This window comes from Manis javanica, chromosome 1 (genome assembly GCF_040802235.1).
Source record: "Manis javanica isolate MJ-LG chromosome 1, MJ_LKY, whole genome shotgun sequence".
NCBI lineage: Eukaryota > Metazoa > Chordata > Mammalia > Pholidota > Manidae > Manis > Manis javanica.
The window spans coordinates 165,523,284-165,543,826 of record NC_133156.1 but is presented as its reverse complement, the minus strand read 5'-3'; the positions used below and the strand labels follow the sequence as shown (position 1 = coordinate 165,543,826).

Below are 20,543 nucleotides of genomic sequence, written 5' to 3'. Positions count from 1 at the left end.
CTGGATGGGAGAGAGGTGGAGTGCTTCCTTGTGGTAAGAGGGAGAGTGGTGTGTGTGTGTGTGTGTGTGTGTGTAGTTCTTAGAGACTGAGATTTGGACAGGGGCAGCTCTGCTTAAAGGACTTGAAAACTGTTGCCAGAAAATAGGAAAATGGAAATGGGAGGGGCAAACTTGTACTTATCCTTGGAATGGATCCTTAGCTATGACACCCAAAGCATGAGCAACAAAAGAAAAACCTAGATAAATTGGACTTCATCAAAATGTAAACCTTCTGTCTATCAAAGGATTATCAAGAAAGACAACCTGCAGAATGGCAGAAAATATTTGCAAATAATGTATCTGATGAGGTTTTGTATCCAAAATGTATAAAATACTCATAAACTCAACAACGAAAAAACAGCCAACCCTATTCAAAAATGTACAAAGTGTCTTCCAAAGCAGCTATTCTATTTTCCATCCCATCAGCAATGAATGAGTGAGAGTCCCTGTCACTCTACTTCCTCACCACATTTGATAGTCAGTGTTCTAGATTTCAGCCATTCTAAAAGGTATGTGGTGGTATCTCATTGCTGTTTTAACTTACATTTCCCTGATGACATAGGATGGGAAGCATCTTTTCATAATTTTTTTGCCATCTGTGTATCTTCCTTGGTGACATGTCAAGTCTTTGGCCCACTTTTTAATCAGGTTATTGGTTTTCTTACTGTTGACTTTCAAGAGTTGGTTATTGTATATTTTGGATAATAGTACTGAAACTGACATTTGTTTTGCAAATTCTCCCAGGCTGCCTGTCAGCATCTTACCTGCCCCTAGTAGATCATCTACTCACCATATCTTTTCAAAATAAACATCATTAAGAGGTTCTCTTTCTATATCTTAGGTTTATATGCTCAAGAGCCCCTGTAAACTGTGAGTTGCCATGATCCCCTTGAAGCCACACAGAGCTGGGGACTGGGGTGAGACATGATCCTGGTGGTGCTGAGTCCTAGAACCCAACTGAGTTGGAAGCTAACTGATCCCTTGCGAAGTCCAGCTTTATGCCTCAACAGATGCCCCATGTTTGCATTAAAACAAAGTTGGTAGAGGAAATAAAAGAAAAAGGACCCTGTAAAACACAACCACCACTTTTATTGTTATTTTTTTATTTTTATTTTGGTATCATTAATCTACAATTACATGAAGAACATTACGTTTACTAGGCTCCCCCCTTCACCAAGTCCCCCCCACATACCCCTTCACAGTCACTGTCCATCAGCATAGTAAGATGCTGTAAAATCATTACTTGTCTTCTCTGTGTTGCACAGCCCTCCCCATGTCCCCCACACTATACATGCTAATCGTAATGCCCCCTTTCTTTTTCCCCACCCTTATCCCTCCCTTCCCACCCATCCTCCCCAGTCCCTTTCCCTTTGGTAACTGTTAGTCCATTCTTGGGTTCTGTGATTCTGCTGCTGTTTTGTTCCTTCAGTTTTCCTTTGTTCGTATACTCCACATATGAATGAAATCATTTGGTACTTGTCTTTCTCCACCTGGCTTATTTCACTGAGCATATCCTCTAGCTCCATCCATGTTGTTGCAGATGGTAGGATTTGTTTTCTTCTTATGGCTGAATAATATTCCATTGTGTATATGTACCACATCTTCTTTATCCATTCATCTACTGATGGACACTTAGGTTGCTTCCATTTCTTGGCTATTGTAAATAGTGCTGCGATAAACATAGGGGTGCATCTGTCTTTTTCAAACTGGAGTGTTGCATTCCTAGGGTAAATTCCTAGAAGTGGAATTCCTGGGTCAAATGGTATTTGTATTTTGAGCATTTTGAGGAACCTCCATACTGCTTTCCACAATGGTTGAACTAATTTACATTCCCACCAGCAGTGTAGGAGGGTTCCCCTTTCTCCACAACCTCACCAACATTTGTTTTTGTTTGTCTTTTGGATGGTAGCCATCCTTACTGGTGTGAGGTGATATCTCATTGTGGTTTTAATTTGCATTCTCTGATGACAAGCAATGTAGAGCATCTTTTCAACACAACCACCACTTTTAGAACTGCAGTCTTCTAAAGAAATACTGCTTTAGAGGGTCAGGTCTAGTGACCTGCCTCAATTCCCTAGTCCAGAGGGACATCCCCTCCTTCTTCACAGCTCCCACATCTCCCATACTGTATCACAACTCCTAAGGGGCTGGCTGAAAACCACAGTGGGAGCCCAGCAGTGTGATGAAGCAGGAGGGCAAAGCTGGGCCCTAGCATCACATCTAAGCTCCCCAAAAGTAACTTCACTCTGGGGTGATGTCAGAAGCTCAGACTAACAGGTAACATATGTTTGTCAAATAAATAGTCTTTTCGTATCCTTCTCCTTGGTTATATAATCATGAGGAAACGTGTATTTTCCACCTTTGCTTTACAATATTGGGGTTAGATTTTCACCTCTACCTCTTGCTCCTTACATGTAATTGAACAAGAAGGAAATGTCTCCAAGCCAATACTATAGACCTCACTCAATTTTTTAAGTGGGTATAAAAGACTGTATGGTAAAAATATCCACAACTTGCTCAGCTGTCCTGATGTTTGAGCACCTGTGTCCAGTGTTGGACCGCTGCACAGACCCCAGCACTTACCTGCTCACCAGCCCACCATGCTTTGCTGCATGGGTTCTCTTCCTGGAAGTGGGGTGGCAGGTTTGGCGTGGTTTGGCTTTTGGTGACATATTCATATTACTTTCCAAAACAGCTACAATTCTCAATCCCACTGGTGATATCTGAGAGACTGCCATTTTCCCTGGAGGACCAGAGCTCTAGTTTTGCAGCACTTGTGCTGATGGGACCTGATAAACATGGATTACACTGAAGTGGCTAGTTCATTAGGATTTCACAGGAAGCCCTCAAAAGCAGCCAGAATGGTATTCAAACCAGCACAGTTTGCCTTAGGAAGGAGCATCTTCCTGACCTTTCACAGTTGTAGCCAAGAGGATTGACACATACATCCCTTCTCACATGCAACCCACTCAAGGGAACCCTCCTCTTCTGCCACATTCTATGGCATTAAGAAGAAATCCAAACTAAACAAAGGAAAAAAAATCCAAGGATAATAAAGTTAGTAACAGTTCATGTAATAATAAAAATGTAAGTGTGTAGAGCTGTATTAAACTGTGCATATTGCCCGGCCCCGGGGTGAGTTGACCCTGTTGACTGATAGAAAAAGATTGGGATATATGTATCATATGTATGATATATGTCAATATCATGTGTGTGTGTGTGTGTGTGTGTGTATGTGTGTTAAATCCAAGATCTGCAAAACTTGTTAATGCCTTTCAGTAAAAGACAACTAGGAACAAGGTTAGGTTATTGGCTCACTGCCACATGGTAGACAGCATAATATGGGGAACTGTAAGGCATTTCCCTAATAAGTGTTGGAAGGGACCTATAGGATTTGGGCTTGTGTTTGGTGAGGCAGAAGGGTTCAAAGAAGAAGGCATTTGCCTGGACTGGACACTGCTAGGAAGCAGGTGAAATTCCAAGACTGGCTTTGTTTGATATGAATATTCTGCAAAGTCATCTGCAGAACATCAGAGTTGTTAGGGCCAGGCCAACTCTCAGCTGTCGCAAGCTGTTTTTCTTTCTCCCGCTGAAGAAACTGGTTCATAAGGAACAGATGATCTGGCTAGCAGACCTGCATTCCACCAACAGCTGGGGAACTTCCCTCAAGTGTCCTGACCTGTCAGACTTTCATACACTTACTTTGAAAAGTTGGTGTCAGGAAAACAACTAGCACTTAGAAGTTAATACCTGGGGTCTAAGAAACATAGCCAACCTGGAGTCAGTATAGTTTTCTAGGATTAATATAACAAAGTACCCAAGATGGGTGGCTTAAGCAACAGAAATTTATTTTACCACAGTTCTGTTCTTTTCATTATTCTTCTGGGTCACAAGGAGGTTATCTCCAGCACATGCTAAAGAGAATCACCAGTTAGTGACTGAAACAAATGTGGGCCAGCAGTTTGCAGACAGCTAGTGTGAGCCATTGATTTCCAATGGTTTTCAAATCTCCTTTTCAAGTGACAGAGTTCTGATTGCTAGGAACTGACTGACTAGACATCTGTTGGTTGCCTTCCCAGCCATGCTCCCACTGAACTTCCCAAGCCCCTGAATTTCTTTGGGTATATGTCCATGTGATTCAGAGGAGGCCTCAGGGGAAAGCATGTGACCTCACTAGTTCAGTGACACAGGGGACGTTTGCCAGATTACCTGGCACTGTGGAGTAAGAACTGCTGCAATAGTTCTGCTACCACGAAGCAACTTAGCCTGAGGTAGAGTTAATAAAGGGAGATGGCAGAGCTGAGAACACTGCAGGGAAAGGAGAAGGAATCCTGATCAAACTGCACCTGAAGCCCACTACCTACTTACAGACTTTTCACTTAAATGAGCCAATAAATTTTCTTTGTTGTTTAAGCTAGCTTGATTTGGGTTTTGAAGGGTCCCCACCAGTAAGATGGCGAACTTCCGGCTTCTTTTCGGGGTCCTCGGTTCCCGCCGGCGCCACCTGAAGCCCAATCACCTCTCGCCCCCCTCCCAATCCCAGCACCTAGCCAACAGCCACCAGCCCCGTAGAAGTAACACCACAATCACCCTATGCCCCATCCTATATATCCCAGCACCTTTCCCTAATAAAGCGGAACTCTCCGGTAAATTGCTGTTGTGTGTCGCTCCTTTCCTTTCATTGGTGCCGAAACCCGGGAGATGGGACACCCCAACTGGGCCCCGTCTTCCCCCAACACCAGCAGCAGCTTGCCCTCGTCCTCTTTTTCCGGCGCTGGCTCATCACACTCACCACTCCTCTCTGGCCTTTAGGTAAGTCCCCCCCCCCCCCCCCCCGCCCCGGGGTGGGCCACTCTTCCCTGAGCTATCGCAGTGCCATTGACCGTGATCGTCCGGCAAGGCCCTGACGCTCGGGGACGAGGAGGGAACGCTCCCCGCCTCAGGCCTTCACGGCTGTGGCGGACCCTCAGGCCCCTCCTCCAAAAGCCATAAACCCCCACCTCAGCTGAGACTTTTTAAGCAAAACTTCCCCGGGGTGGGCCACTCTTCCCTGAGCTATCGCAGTGCCATTGACCGTGATCGTCCGGCAAGGCCCTGACGCTCGGGGACGAGGAGGGAACGCTCCCCGCCTCAGGCCTTCACGGCTGCGGCGGACCCTCAGGCCCCTCCTCCAAAAGCCATAAACCCCCACCTCAGCTGAGACTTTTTAAGCAAAACTTCCCCGGGGTGGGCCACTCTTCCCTGAGCTATCGCAGTGCCATTGACCGTGATCGTCCGGCAAGGCCCTGACGCTCGGGGACGAGGAGGGAACGCTCCCCGCCTCAGGCCTTCACGGCTGTGGCGGACCCTCAGGCCCCTCCTCCAAAAGCCATAAACCCCCACCTCAGCTGAGACTTTTTAAGCAAAACTTCCCCGGGGTGGGCCACTCTTCCCTGAGCTATCGCAGTGCCATTGACCGTGATCGTCCGGCAAGGCCCTGACGCTCGGGGACGAGGAGGGAACGCTCCCTGCCTCAGGCCTTCACGGCTGCGGCGGACCCTCAGGCCCCTCCCCCGACAGCCATAAATCCCTGCCTCAGGCCCTCACGGCTGCAGCGGACCCTCAAGCCCCTCCTCCAAAAGCCATAAACCCCCACCTCAGGCCTTCACAGCTGCAGCAGACTCTCAGCCCCCCCCCAACAGCCATAAATGAGGTGACTCCTTTGCGGATGAGAACGCTCCTTTTCCCGCTCCCTCCTCCTTCTGTTCCGTCCGCCGAAACCTGTTCAGCCTGCCGAAAACGCCTAGCGCTAGGTACCTCGTGACTCCGGCACTCTGCCTTCTTAGGGAAGTTTGGGTGACGACCCACACTTCCCAAGAAATTCCGACTCGTATACGAGTTTCCGCAGACCACCAAGGATCATCGGGGACGCCCTTTGTCTCCTTGTGGTCTGCCTCCAGTCCGAGGATCCCCGTTCGTCTTCCCCTGTTTGTCTCCTTCTCTGTCCTTTAGCCATTTTGTCTCCTTGTGGTCTGCCTCCAGTCTGAGGATCTCCGTTCGTCTTCCCCTGTTTGTCTCCTTCTCTGTCCTTTAGCCATGGGAGCCTCCTCATCCCTCCCTGAAAGTTCACCTCTTGAATGCCTGCTTCAGCATCTGGCTACCCTCTCCCTGACGCCTGATATAAAACCAAAACTTCTCCGTAAATATTGCTCCCAAGATTGGCCGACATACCCCCTAGACAATAACAACCAATGGCCCGCAGGGGGAACTCTTGATCCTAACATCACTCGCAATCTCTTTAACTACTGCCAGCGCCTGAAAAAATGGAAGGAGATTCCCTATATCGAAGCTTTTCGCCTCCTAGCTCAAAATCCCAGCCTCTGCACCACCTGCTCCCCGCCCCAAGTTCTCCTAGCCTGCAAGCCGTCTCCCTCCCCTCCACACACTCCCAGTCCCTCTTCAATTACCTTTGACCCGGCCGACGAGCCTCCGCCATACAGACTTCCCCCTTCAGCCCCTCCCCCTCCTACAACCCCTCCACCCTCCGCCGCCACTGCCGCCTCTTTCCCCATGGCAGAAGCCTCCCGTCCTCTCCCTTCCCCTTCTTCTCCTACAACAGCCCCCCCCCTTCCTCTACCGCCCCCCCCCCCGCCGCTTCCCCCCCGGCCGAAGCTTCCCCTCCCCTCCCTTCCCCTTCTCCTTCTACAACAGCCCCTCCCCCTTCCTCTACCGCCACCACCGCTGCCGCTTTCCCCGCGGTAGAAGCTTCCCATCCTCTCCCTTCCCCTTCTTCTCCTACAACAGCCCCTCCCCCTTCCTCTATCGCCGCCGCCGCCTCCACCCCCGCCGAAGCCTCCCCTCCTCTCCCTTCCCCCCCCTCCACCATCTCCTCCTGCACCTCACCACCTCCTCCTCTGTCCCCCTCACCTTCCCCCCTCCCGCAAATCAAGCCTGAGCCTTTCAGCCCCCCTCTAACTAAGTTCCAAGAGCCTCATCCATCTTTGCCCCCTCAGATTCGGTCCCGAGAGCCTCCCAAAATTATCACGGCTTTGCCCCCATTACCTGTTTCCCCTGCACAGACTGAGCCAGAACCCTTCAGTCCCCCTCAGACTCGGTCCCGAGGGCCTCCCAAAATTATCGCCCCGCTCCGGGAAGTAGCAGGATCCGAAGGCATCTTGCGTGTTCACGTCCCTTTCTCCTTAGGAGATTTAGCCCAACTAGAGAAACGCCTAGGTTCCTTTTCCACTGATCCCACGACCTACATCAGGGAGTTTCAATGGACCCTCCAGTCTTACAGCCTCACGCATCATGACATCTTCATGCTCCTGGCCAATACTCTCCTCCCTGAGGAGCGTAGACGAGCTTGGGACTTCGCCCAAATGCATGCTACCGAAACCCACAGGACTGACCCCACCTGTCCCCCTGGTCCCACTGCTGTCCCTGAACAAGACCCACACTGGGATTATAACACCGCTGTGGGTCTCCACTCTCGAGATATTTTTGCCTCCTGCTTAATAGCAGGTCTAAAAAAGGCAGCTCGTAAAGTAGTCAATTTTCAAAAGCTCCAAGACATAATTCAAAAGAGAGATGAAACCCCCTCCGAGTTCTTAGATAGACTCACTCAAGCCCTATTACAGTATACCAGCCTGGACCCAGAAACACCTGAAGGAAGACAGGTCCTTATGACATACTTCCTAGCTCAAAGCTACCCCGACATTAAAGCTAAACTCAAAGTTAGAACAGGGCCCCGCTACCCCACAGACTGAGATCCTAACAGTGGCCTTTAAAGTCTTCCATAACCGGGAGGAGGAGAAAGAACGCCGTAAACAAAAAGCTGATCAGGCCAATTTCCAGATGTTGGCCCAGCTGATAAAACCACAACCTGGGCGCCCCTCTACAGACAAGCCCCCCCAAGGAGCTTGTTTCAAGTGCGGAAAAGAGGGACATTGGTCAAGGGCGTGCCCCTCCCCCAGATCTCCTACCACCCCATGCCCCAGATGCCACAAAAAGGGCCACTGGGGGTCTGATTGCCCAACCACCCGAAGGGGAGGCTGGACGAACAACCCCCATCCTAAGCCCACCGTAGTGGAGCTGGCAGAAGAAGATTGACGGGGCCCGGGGGCTTCTCGCCCGACCATTTCCATCACCAAACAGGAGCCCAGGGTTACTTTAACAGTAGACGGTCGCCCCATCTCCTTCCTCCTAGATACAGGAGCCACCTTCTCAGTCTTGCGAGAATACCGGGGCCCTACCACGCCAGCCATTACTCCTATAGTCGGGGTAGGAGGTAAACAGATTTTCCCATTAAAACCCCCCCCCCTCTTATGCACAATCCTAGACAGTCCCATACCTTTCTCCCACTCCTTCCTAGTTATGCCCCAGTGTCCCATCCCCTTACTAGGACGGGACATCCTTTCCCTCCTCCACGTTTCCATAACTATATCCAATCCCACAGCCCCCAGTACTCCCTTTCTGATGGCCCTCATAGCCGACAACCCCCCTCTATCCAATGAAAGCTCCAGTTCTGCCCTTATACACCCTGTAAATCCCAAAGTTTGGGACATTACAAGCCCCTCCATGGCCCTATGTCCCCCTGCCTCTATCAAATTACGTGACCCCTCTCAGTATATCTGTCAGGCCCAATACCCCCTAACCACTTCAGCCCTCATAGGCCTCCAACCCATCATTCAAGATCTCTTAAACAAAAACTATCTCAGACCCACTCACTCCCCATTTAATACCCCCATATTAGCTGTTAAAAAAAACAACGGATCTTTCCGCCTTGTCCAAGACCTTCGCCTCATCAACATAGCCGTTGTCCCTATCCATCCCTTAGTTCCAAATCCATACACCCTTTTATCGCAGATCCCTGCTTCTGCATCCCACTTCTCAGTCCTAGATCTCAAGGACGCATTTTTTTCTATTCCCCTAGACCCCTCCTCCCAAGATTTTTTTGCCTTCACCTGGACGGACCCATACACCAGACATTCTGTTCAGCTTACTTGGACAGTTTTACCACAAGGCTTCCGAGATAGTCCCCATATTTTTGGACAAGTCCTAGCTCAAGACCTCAAACAGTTTCACCATGATCACCCCGAGTCCACTTTATTACAATATGTAGATGATCTTCTGCTCTGCAGTCCCTCGTGGGAACAGTCTCAACTTGACACTGCGTCTCTACTTAACCTTCTAGCTTCCAGAGGTTACCGAGTATCCCCTGCCAAAGCTCAAATCTCTTCCCCTTCTGTCACTTACCTTGGATTCCTTCTGTCTCAGCAAAGAAAGTCCATTACCTTAGACAGAAAACGACTCCTCTCTGACCTGCCCGTTCCCAAAACCAAGACAGAAATCCTTTCCTTTCTAGGCTTAGCTGGGTATTTTAGAGCGTGGATCCCTAACTTCTCCCTGTTGGCAAGACCCCTATACGACCTCAGCAAGGGCCCCCCTGAAGAACCATTATCATCCTCACCCCGACACTCCTTCATTAAGCTCCGTCAAGCCCTTGTAAAAGCTCCAGCTCTCCATCTCCCTGATTTGTCAAAACCCTTCTCATTATACATTCATGAGAGGTCCAGTCAAGCTCTAGGAGTCCTAGGCCAATATTATGGCCCATCCTTTGCCCCAGTAGCTTATCTCTCCAAGCAATTAGACCCCACAGTTCGGGGATGGGCCCCCTGCCTACGGGCATTAGCCGCTGGACAGCTCTTGCAGAAAGAAGCTCATAAACTAACATTCGGAGCGCCACTTACCATTCTGTCCCCACATCACCTAAAAGATCTCTTAACCTACAAAAGTTTACAGACTCTCCCCCCCTCCAGACTCCTCACCTTACTGTCCTCTTTCCTCCAAAATCCAAACATTTCTTTCCTCCCCTGCCCGCCCCTAAATCCGGCCACTCTTCTTCCTCTGCCCTACTCTCCTCATACTCCCTCGCATGATTGCCTAGAAGCCCTTCACAACTTCCTTCCATGCCACTCCACGATCTCCGAAGGAGCCCTCTCACACTCCGACCTCATCTGGTTTACTGATGGGTCCTCCTTTAAACATGAGGGCATCCACTACTCAGGATATGCAGTAGTCTCCCTCGAAGATGTCATTGAAGCACGAGCCCTACCCCCTGGTACAACCAATCAGCAGGCTGAACTCATTGCAGCCACCAGAGCTTGCACTCTGGCCCGGGACACGTCTCTCACATTGTACACTGACTCCAAGTACGTATTCCACATTCTCTTGTCCCACGCGGCAGTATGGAAAGAACGAGGCCTCCTCACCACAAAAGGGAATTCCATAACTAATTCAGCCTTAATTACTAAACTTTTAGAGGCTTCACAACTCCCACAGCGACTAGGCATAGTCCACTGCAAATCACATCAAAAAGATGACTCCCCCATTGCAAGAGGTAACAACAAGGCCGACAGAGTAGCCCGGTCAGTTGCCCTATCAGAAAACGCACCAGGCAACAATCCGTCTGCCCTTGCAGTTTTAGCCTTATCACAAGATGCCCTCTGCTCTCAGGACAAAGAGTCTCTCTTCCGCCTCTTACATGACCTGTTCCACCCCAGCCCCCAATCCTTAATCCATTTTTTACAATCTTTTTTTCCTCTCTCTCCTGAAGACAAAACCCTACTTAACCAAATCACCTGCAAGTGCACCATCTGCCAACGCACTAACCCTAATACCCCCCTCAAAGCCCGACCCTTCCTGGCTCATCAAGCAAGGGGTAATGTCCCCGCTGCAGATTGGCAAATAGACTTCACTAACATGCCCCCTGTACGACGTACCAGATACCTACTCGTGCTAGTAGATACATTTTCAGGATGGGTTGAAGCTTTCCCCACCACTAACAAACGAGCATCCGTAGTTGCCTCTATCCTCCTCACCCAGATCTTTCCTAGGTTCGGGATGCCCACTTCCCTCCAATCAGATAACGGCCCTGAGTTCACTGCCCAAATTATCCAGAACCTCTCCAAGTCGCTCTCGCTCCCCTGGCATTTACATTGTCCTTATCGACCACAAGCTTCAGGAAAAGTAGAAAGAGCCAATAGGACTCTAAAAGACATCCTGACCAAACTATCTCTAGAACTACACCTTGACTGGGTTCGCTTACTTCCCTTAGCTCTACTCCGCATTCGAGCCCTCCCAAAGAAACCTTCCTTCTTGTCACCCTTTGAGATCATGTACGGCCGCCCGATTCTACCCCCGGGGCTCCCTTCCCACAAAGGACCAATTCCTCCCAATATAGCCCTTCCACTACTCTCTCTCCTCCGCACTGAATTGTGGAAATATCAAGATTGGCTCCTTCCTGATCCATCCGCCTCCCAAAATCCTCCTGTCTTACAGCCCGGCCAACTAGTGTTTTATAAGCCACCAGAGGATCAGCCCTCTCTCACCCCGAAATGGGAAGGTCCACACCCAGTTATTCTCTGCACCCCCTCGGCTGCCAAGCTCTCACTGCCTGATAACTCTGTCACCCCTTGGATTCATATCTCCAGGTTGAAACCAAATACCCAAGACTCACCTTCTCTGGACACCCAAGACCCATCAGTCACAATCCAGAGTCCTTCGGACACAGCCCAAGACGCTGTCTACTCTACCACGCCTCATCCCTCTGATCCCTTGAAGCTCCGCATCTCCCGTGCACCCTCTTTGCCATCCATACCTGAATCATGACTTTTTCCTCCTTTACTGCTCTCTCGCTTTTTTCCCTCATTCCTATTGTCTTCCCTGCCGCCCCATCCTCCTTTGTATGGCGATTCAAAGTCAAGCAGACTTACACACAGCATCAAACAAAAGTTACTGCCCTCATTGCCACATCAGACTGCCCTCTGAAAGGCTGCTCTGAGCCTTTGTACCTCCACTTTCCTCCCTCCACTGAAGTATTCATTTACAGCTACCTTTATTCTCCCTACCTCTGCTTCCTCTATGACCAAAGACAAGCCTATTGCAGGCGATGGCCAGACACCTACGGGGGATGCCCCTACTGGTCTTGCACCATTCACTACATGGGTGACTTCCAGTACCCACAGTATTACTCCTCCAACCGTTTCATGAAATATCCCAACGGCTCATTCTCCTTATCAATCCCAGATCCCTGGGACTCTCGATGGGCTGCTGGAGTAACAGCCTCAGTTTACTACAAGGGGTCCTCGACCCCCCACGGTACCCTTCATATCTCTCGAGAGTATGTTCCCTCTCGCTCCCAGATCTCTCAACTTGCATCAGATATCAGACATTCCGAAAAAGTCATTATCCAAACTCTTGACGGCGCCTCTTCATCTTATTCCTCCTACTCTTGGTTACAGCTCATTCAAGACACCACTATCTTTCTCAACCACACCCTCAACACCGCCAATTGTTTCTTGTGCGCATCACTACAGCGCCCACTGCTGGCCGCCGTGCCCCTTAATATTTCCAACTACTCCTTCCATGCAGAAGGACAACCCCTCCGTCCCCTGGCAGACATACCCCTATGGGAGCCAGAATACCCAGATAATCTCACCATCCACCACTGTGTAGGCCCAACTCCACCCCCCTCCAGTGCACTTCACTGCCTCTCTATCTACACCCCTACCTCCGGCTCTAAGACTTTTACACAACCGGGACACTTCTTTTGGTGTAATGGCAGCCTTTTCAACTCACTGCCTCTCAACTCCGATACACCCTGCATTCTCGTCACCCTAATCCCACAGCTTACACTTTACAGCATGGCAGAATTCCTTGAGCTCCAACCTCCCTTGCACTCGCGCACAAAAAGGGCTGCTTTCCTTCCCATCATGGTCGGTATCTCTTTAATCACCTCAGCCATTGGGGTGGGGTTTTCAGGAGGAGCCTTGGGTCACTCTCTATGGGCAGTTAGAGATCTCGACGCCAAACTTGAGGGAGCCCTGGCATCCACTGCCGATTCCCTAGCCTCTCTCCAAAGACAAGTCACTTCGCTAGCTAAAGTCACCCTTCAAAACCGGCGGGCCCTAGATCTGCTTACAGCCGAGAAGGGTGGCACCTGCGTCTTCCTCCAGGAAGAGTGCTGCTATTACATCAACGAATCCGGCATTGTAGAAACTGACATCACCAAACTCACTGACCTTGCCTCCAGCCTCCACTCTGCTTCCAATTCCAACCCATTCTCGTCAATACTAACAAACCCCCTCCTCACCTGGCTCTGGCCCATTGCAGGCCCCATAATAGTCATTCTTCTTGTCTGTCTCTTCTTACCCTGTATAATAAAGTTCATCAAATCCCAAGTCGGGAAAATCTCTAATCAAGCTTTCAACCAGCTTTTACTCAGGAACTACCAGCTTCTGGCCACGGAAGACCCCTCACCCTCACGTGACCTCCTCACCACATGCTGAGATGGACCCCTCTCTCCGCTGGAAACTGTTCCTGGAAACAATAGCCGCAGACGCCTGGCTCCTGACACCCATATCCTCTTGGCACCATTAGAATCAACAGGTCCTCAACCTATGGTTACAGGGAACCTTCATTGATTTCCAACCTGAAGAAGTCCACATCTACTCATCCTTACTGTGGGGAGTCCTATCAACCCTTTCCTCCCAATCCTCAAACCCTCAGTCCCTTCTCCGCCCCTGTTCAGCAGGAAGCAGTCAGAGAGAAAGCAACGTCCACAAACCCATAGAGGAGAAAGGGGGGAATGAAGGGTCCCCACCAGTAAGATGGCGAACTTCCGGCTTCTTTTCGGGGTCCTCGGTTCCCGCCGGCGCCACCTGAAGCCCAATCACCTCTCGCCCCCCTCCCAATCCCAGCACCTAGCCAACAGCCACCAGCCCCGTAGAAGTAACACCACAATCACCCTATGCCCCATCCTATATATCCCAGCACCTTTCCCTAATAAAGCGGAACTCTCCGGTAAATTGCTGTTGTGTGTCGCTCCTTTCCTTTCAGGTTTTCTGTTGATTATGATGCAAAGTATCTAGATACATTTATTAGCTTCTCTCTAAAGTCATCGGTATTCTTCCAAGTATGTACCAATTAATGTACCATGACATATCAATTAATGTCCAAGAAGAGGGATACTGATGAAGATGCACCTTCAGAAAAATGAAAGAGGCTAGCAATTGGGAATAAAGGAAGACAAACTGATTTCTGTGGAGTCTAAATTGATTTCAAATTTTTAATGTCATCAAACCCTTGCCAAGGCTACTGGGTCTAAGCAGAATATGTACAGCATATGCCCAGTAACGTGAAAGTAGCTAAAGAATGAGAAAATGCTGACAATTGCTGAAACTGTTATAATGCAAGTATGGCTTGATGTGTTTAATACAGGAAATACTTAACATATGAATTACAGAATGATTAAGTGGTTACTACAGGAAATACTTAACATATGAATTACAGATGTCTATTGTTTCCTGTGGGGTTATACTCTCTTTTCCTTTTCATCCCATACGTGTGCGAACTGAATAAAGAGCTACTCCCAGAATGCTGGATGTAAAACCTGGGAGGACACTGAGATCCAAAGGTCAGATATAATCAGGAAAATGGACGGGTCAAGTGAGGTGAATGGTTCACACAGGTTACCCAGCAGGAAATCAAAATGAGCAATAGGTTCAATAAACAAAGGGCCGTCATCTGGGTGTCCCTATAGAGAATCAGAAGGCCCACGACCTCTCCAAAGAGAGAAGCAGAAGCAACGAAGCATTGCTCAGTGATCCAAACAGCCCAGGGAAACAGCCTGTGCAGACTAAGGCAGTACTCAATTTGCAAAGTGCAACAGATGGAAAAGCAAGTCAGTTCTAATTAAATGAAAGAAAGTGTAATACAGTGAGTGCATCAGCATGCAAAAGCAAGGGGACTGCAAAGATACAAGGAGACAAGATGAAAATATTAGTGTAATTATAGCAGGAACAGCAACTGCAACATAGCAGACAATGCAGCAAGCCTCATATAATAGAAATGCAGCTTAGGTAAATGCCAGCAGCAGTTTAAATTAATTGGTGTCTAATAACATTACTTCCCTCAGTAAACTGGGTGCTACTGATTCAGGGAGATTATATCAGTGTACCAGCTCATCACTTCCATACGCCAGATGCAACTTACAAAACCGGCCCCGAAGAGCCTATCGACGTTTCATGTTCTTGTAAAGATTGTATCTGCCCAGAAGTCCATTGCTATCCAGGGGCCCAATCTTTGATCAAATGTTTTCCTTGTCCCTTGATCGTTTTTTGTTTTTGTTTTTTGTCTATTTTCTATAAAAACTTGTCACCTTCTCTCTGGCCTCATAGTTCTCTGGATTCTTGAGAATGGAGACTTAGGAAACAGCACAGCGAACTTCCTGCAAAGCTCTTGAAGCCTTTAAACTAGGTCTGTTTCTTTCTTCCTCCACTGTGCCTACTCTTGTTATCTCGGAGGACAAATGTCTGGTAAACCCTCCTACTCACCATGTCTAAAAACCAAGTAGCAGCTTTCCCCAGCTTCAAAGCCTGTTACTGTCAATTCCTAGGCTCCAGAATTATCTTTCTTTTCCTTATATATTGAAGAGTACTGAGAACTCTCCTTCCATGAGATCTGATTTTACCTTACCTTCTATTCCCTCTGCCTCAATCAACCCTAGTTTTTAAGTCTGCAAATTACTGTTCTCTGACTCTACTGCCCCTCCCTGAACCCATACTCAGTAAATCCTACCAGGTTAATTAATCTAATAGGGACATTAAGATGAACATACTGCATTTCTCCCTCAGTATAAGAATATTGGCAGAGAGGGCCTTACATTAAGTAAGGAGAAATGGCAGTCCTTGAGTAAGGCTGAACATTATTCCTAGAAACATATCAATTTCTAATCACTGCTGACAACCCTACTCCAGGATATACCCACAGTGGCTGGCATCAGAACTCTATATGGGATCACTGGACCTATTTTGAGGGGCAGTGTGGAAGAGGCATCTGGAATACTTTACCCTACACAATGACAAGCCTGGTGGGAAGTAACAAAATGGAGGAAAGATAATCTGTGGCTTTAAGAAAACAGGATAGAGTTAAGTAAACCTGCCATGAGGTTCTACTACCAAAACCCTGTTTATTCCCAAAAGGACCAGTTGCTATCATAATCAAGTACAATCTCCTTAGTCTAGCACTAAGATTTGACATGAAACTACCCAGTCTTTGAAAAAGAAATCTCCACTACTCATTAACAGGGGTCCTCAAGGGTGATCTCTTCAATAACCCTGATTTACACCAGGAATGACCTCTCCAGGCTCTCACTGACTCAGATACACCCCTATGCCCTACTGAAGGGGCCAATTCAAGCCCCACCTTCTCCATGGAGCTTTATCTGATACAGTACCCATTTCCCCTCCCTTCTATGGGCTCCCCCAGTAGGTAGGTTGAACACTACTTTAGCACTTAATAAACATATATACCACCTTTAAACGGTTTAATATAACTGTATCTTCATCTCCCAGACAAAACCACTAGTTTAACACAGAATATGAGTTAGACAAGGCTGTAATTATCTAATGTATATACATTAACTAATCTACGCAATTTTATAATGTATAAATCCAACAGCAACTAGTACATGATGGATGCTCAATTACTATTTCCTAAAGTATGACTGAGTCTGTATCAGCTACAAGTTGAAAATTGAGTTAATGAGACCCAAAATGTGCTAATTCCTGTGATGGTAAGCAGAACCTAATACTTACCTAAAGACTCCAGAGTGAGCACCCTCTGAGTAATAAGCCACACAAATCAGTTTCTTGTGTAGATACAAATTGATTAACACTCTGGAAGAAATTCTGGATTCTTCGAGCATCAGGATTTCCAAGAGCTGCTTTTTTTTTAAGGTATTTAATTTAAGGGCCCTTAGTGAAACACCCACACAGCCTCTCTAAAAAGAAGCTAATCACATGAATTGTTCTTCATATTTTACGTGCATTGCCAAGTGGCTCTTGAAACAACTTTAAGAGGTAGAACGGGAAGTTATCAACGACCAAGGCACAGAGAAGGCTAAGCTGACCCTCCTCCAACTCACTCTCAGGTAGGAAGCATCAGGATAATACATATTTATTCTCAGACATCTGGAGTCCTTTACAAAGAGGTCTCTTTAGTTTTGGTTTTATAATTCTTGAGAATTTGGCCTCTGGAGTTCCTACTTCTATAGATGTGGAATGCTTTCTCGCTGGCATTCTCTAATCTATCCAAACTCTTGTGTTTTATTTGAATTACCATTTGGGTGTAGGAACCGCACCGGGTCACCACCATACAGCATTTCAGATCAGTTCAATCAAGCGCAGAGGTTTGCAAGCGTACCAGCTCATCACTTCCATACGCCAGATGCAACTTACAAAACCGGCCCCGAAGAGCCTATCGACGTGCTCTCACGTTGTGGTCACTAAGCCGAAATCCTAAGGTCCATTCGCCGCGCCGTACCCCAAGACCCAGCCCTTCCCCAGGCAGCCGGGAGCCTCGCGATCAACCTGGCAGAGAGGAGTGGGAGGGGCCAGCGGCGGGAGGAGGGAGGCGGGACAAAGGCCTCCAGCCAGCAGCCTCGGCGATTGGCCAGCCTGACTGCAGTTAGGGCCAATGGCCAGGCGCGTTGCAAACACTCGTCGCCACTACTGCGGCTGTGCAGGAGTTCGAATCGGCGGCGGTTACTCGCTAGGTTCCGGCGGGGCTGCTGCTGGCCAGCGTTCTCCAGCCATGGATAACCCGGAAAATGTATTTCAGTAAGTGTAGGTCTGCTGGGACCTGGGCAAGACGGAGGCGCGATCCCGGCTTCGGGCCGCCTAGCGCGGTGGGGCGCCTCGGGCTCGCGCCTGGCGGTCTGCGGCCGGCGGCTCGGCCCGCCCCGTCCTGCCCCAGTTCCTTGGCTCCGGAGGTGGTCCCCGCGCCTCACCCCAGCCAGGCTGTGGGCCCCTTGGGAGCCGTGTGGCGGGTGCCCTCCGCCGAGACCCCGGCCCTCGTTGCGGGGCCGCGGCCTCAGTGGCAGTTTGGGGGAGTTGGGCAATCGGTGAGGCCTTCAGAGGTCTCGTTTACTCTGCGGGAGAAAAAAATCTAACCCAGCAGAAACCCTGAACCTCGCGGGCACTTGGTTTCACTGAAGCCTTCGAAGCCACTTCTAAGAATGCTGGGACAGTAGGGAGGGCACTGAAAGTTGCCTTGCCCTTAATCCCACAGTCAGCTTTTAAAAATCTTTACGTAACGTACATTTTAAGGAAAAAAGAACAATAAAAACTTACTGTTGTCATTTACGTCAACCCGTTAACAGTTACGAAATTTCCCACGCCTTTGCTTCATGACTTAGGTGATTTATCCAGACTGCTTTCAAAAGCACTTGAAACAGCAGTCATATATGACAGGAAGTAAAACCGACCGGTTTTATCAGCACCAGGGTAACTGTATTCTCTCTGGGACCAGAAGAGGGAGATCTTTAGGTACAGTCAAAACAAAAATCTGTTTAATCTAGTAGCAAACTAGTTCACTTTTACAAGCTTGTTTTCCCCCATTTTAAAGGGGAAATCAAGTATTTCTGACCTTATTTTGGCTTTCTAGATTCTGATTCGCTGTCCGAACAGGATGTTTCAGTATCAACTTAACGGTGTTATTTAGGCTATTTAGTATTACTAGGGAAATGTGGCTGATATTTGAACGTGAAATGTTTACTTTGGCTAGTCTATCATTACATATATTTCTGCAGAAAAGTTATGCCATTTAAGGATTTATCTGCTATGTGGCATGAAAGGAAGATTAAAATTCAGAAGTATTTTTTTTAATTTTTAAAAAATACTTTTTTTGATTTAAGAGATTTAGAAAAACTCACTGAGATCTATATCTGTCTATACTCCCACCCCTTCATATAGAACCATTTTTCTAATTTCTTTATTTTTCAAGTGTTTCTTTTTGCAGGAATATTTATATTACAATATATTAATTATGTCTATGCATGTATACATATGTGTGTATAAGTGATATAATGCTATATTGATATGTCTATATATGTGTGTACATATATATATATATATACACAGTTCCTGCCTTTATCTCACATAAAAAGTAGAGTATGTACATTGCTTTTTTTGCTTAACAATAACCTTGGAGATCTCTGTCAATATATGGAGCTCTTTCTTATTTTTTACAAATGTATATTTCCTGTACTGTAATTGATCTGAAAAGGCCCCCATCAATGGATACTTGGGCTGTTGACAGTCTTTTGCTGTTACAAATAGTGTCTCAGTGAAATACCATGTACATGTGATATTTTGCACTATATAGATGTATCTGTCTTCTAGATCCCCTGAAGTGGGTTTGCTAGATCAAAAGTAAATCCATCTGTAATTTTGGTAGATATTACCAATTCCCTTGGCAGAGACTGAGAGCACTCTCACAAGCAAGATGTGAGTGCCTATTTCCCATTGTTTTCACCTATATGCTGTTTTGTCACATTTTCTTTTAGTGTTTTCAGTCAGGTGAGGAATTGTATCTCTGTGAGTTGAATTTTTCTTATAAGAGAAGTTGAGTATTTTTCTGTGGAATACCTTTTCTTCGTTTTTTTTTAATTGACTTTTTCTTTTTTCCCAAATTCTGGCCTTATTTTGTTATCTCCATTTATCATTTCTCTTTTGACTCCGCTTCATGTTTTGTTTATGTGACATGTAGAAGCTTTTTATGTATGTATAGTTGACTTTATCCAGCTTTTCTTCTGTGGCTTCTAGATTTTGAGTCATAAGAAACATTGATTTCATTAGTATACTGACATGATGGCTAGAAGAAAGTATTGCTTTCAACCCTATTTTTTCAAAAGATCACGTCATTTCCCTCAGCAAATCTGGAAGTCTTCCTTAGATTGACCCATTATTTCTTTCTCCAAAACACCCCAAATCCACACTTGCATTGTTCCCAGCCTGATCCAGCTCGCCACTCACTGGGACTCTGCAGTGGCTCCCTAACACTGGTTTCCCACTTCTATTCTCTTCCTCACCCCTTCTCCTAGAGAGACAGAGTGGATGTTTTAAAATGCCAAGTATATCTTGTCAACCTTACTCTTCTCCTAGCCCAGCACACTTAAACAGCTGCATGGCTCCCTGACACTGATCCATCAAATGTTGTAAGCCCCTCAGACAGAATGGCCTTTCCTGGACATTACCTAAAAACTGAAACCTTGTTACACTCTTAACTCATCTCCCCCCCCTTTTTTCCCCCCTAAGTGCCTGATATTACCTGACATTGTTTTACATGTTTGTTTACCCTGCTAGTAACTGAACACCCATGGAGAACTTGCCTTGCCTGGTTGGGTTTTTTTTTAAAGCTGTGGTTGGGTACATTCAAATACAGGCGAGCAAAGCTCTCCAGGTGCTGTAGTTGCTGACTTATGAGCTTTGCCATCTTGTGTTCTTCCTCAGGCACATCGTGTTACACTGAGGCTTTGAAAACGCATTCTGTCTGGACACCCCGATGGGTGATGCCTGGGCTCTCACACAGCATTCACTCTTAGAACCTTGTTTGGTTGACTGTGTCTCAGCCCTGCTCCTGGGCAGCAGCAAGGAGAGGGGGCCTGAGTCAGTGCCACTCCT

General features: G+C 47.5%; 1 protein-coding gene across 2 annotated transcripts in view; it reads left to right on the top strand.

Moving 5' to 3' along the window:
• The first annotated feature begins 17,571 nt into the window (after positions 1–17,571).
• BUB1 (BUB1 mitotic checkpoint serine/threonine kinase) overlaps positions 17,572–20,543 on the top strand; it is a 70,471-nt gene continuing 67,499 nt past the window's right edge. For both annotated transcript variants that reach the window (XR_012133140.1, XM_073240719.1), the window contains exon 1: positions 17,572–17,699. Coding sequence is in view for 1 of the 2 variants with exons in the window: in XM_073240719.1 (XP_073096820.1) it covers positions 17,674–17,699 (26 nt within the window). In the remaining variant the exon portion in view is untranslated. The remainder of the gene's footprint in view (positions 17,700–20,543) is intronic.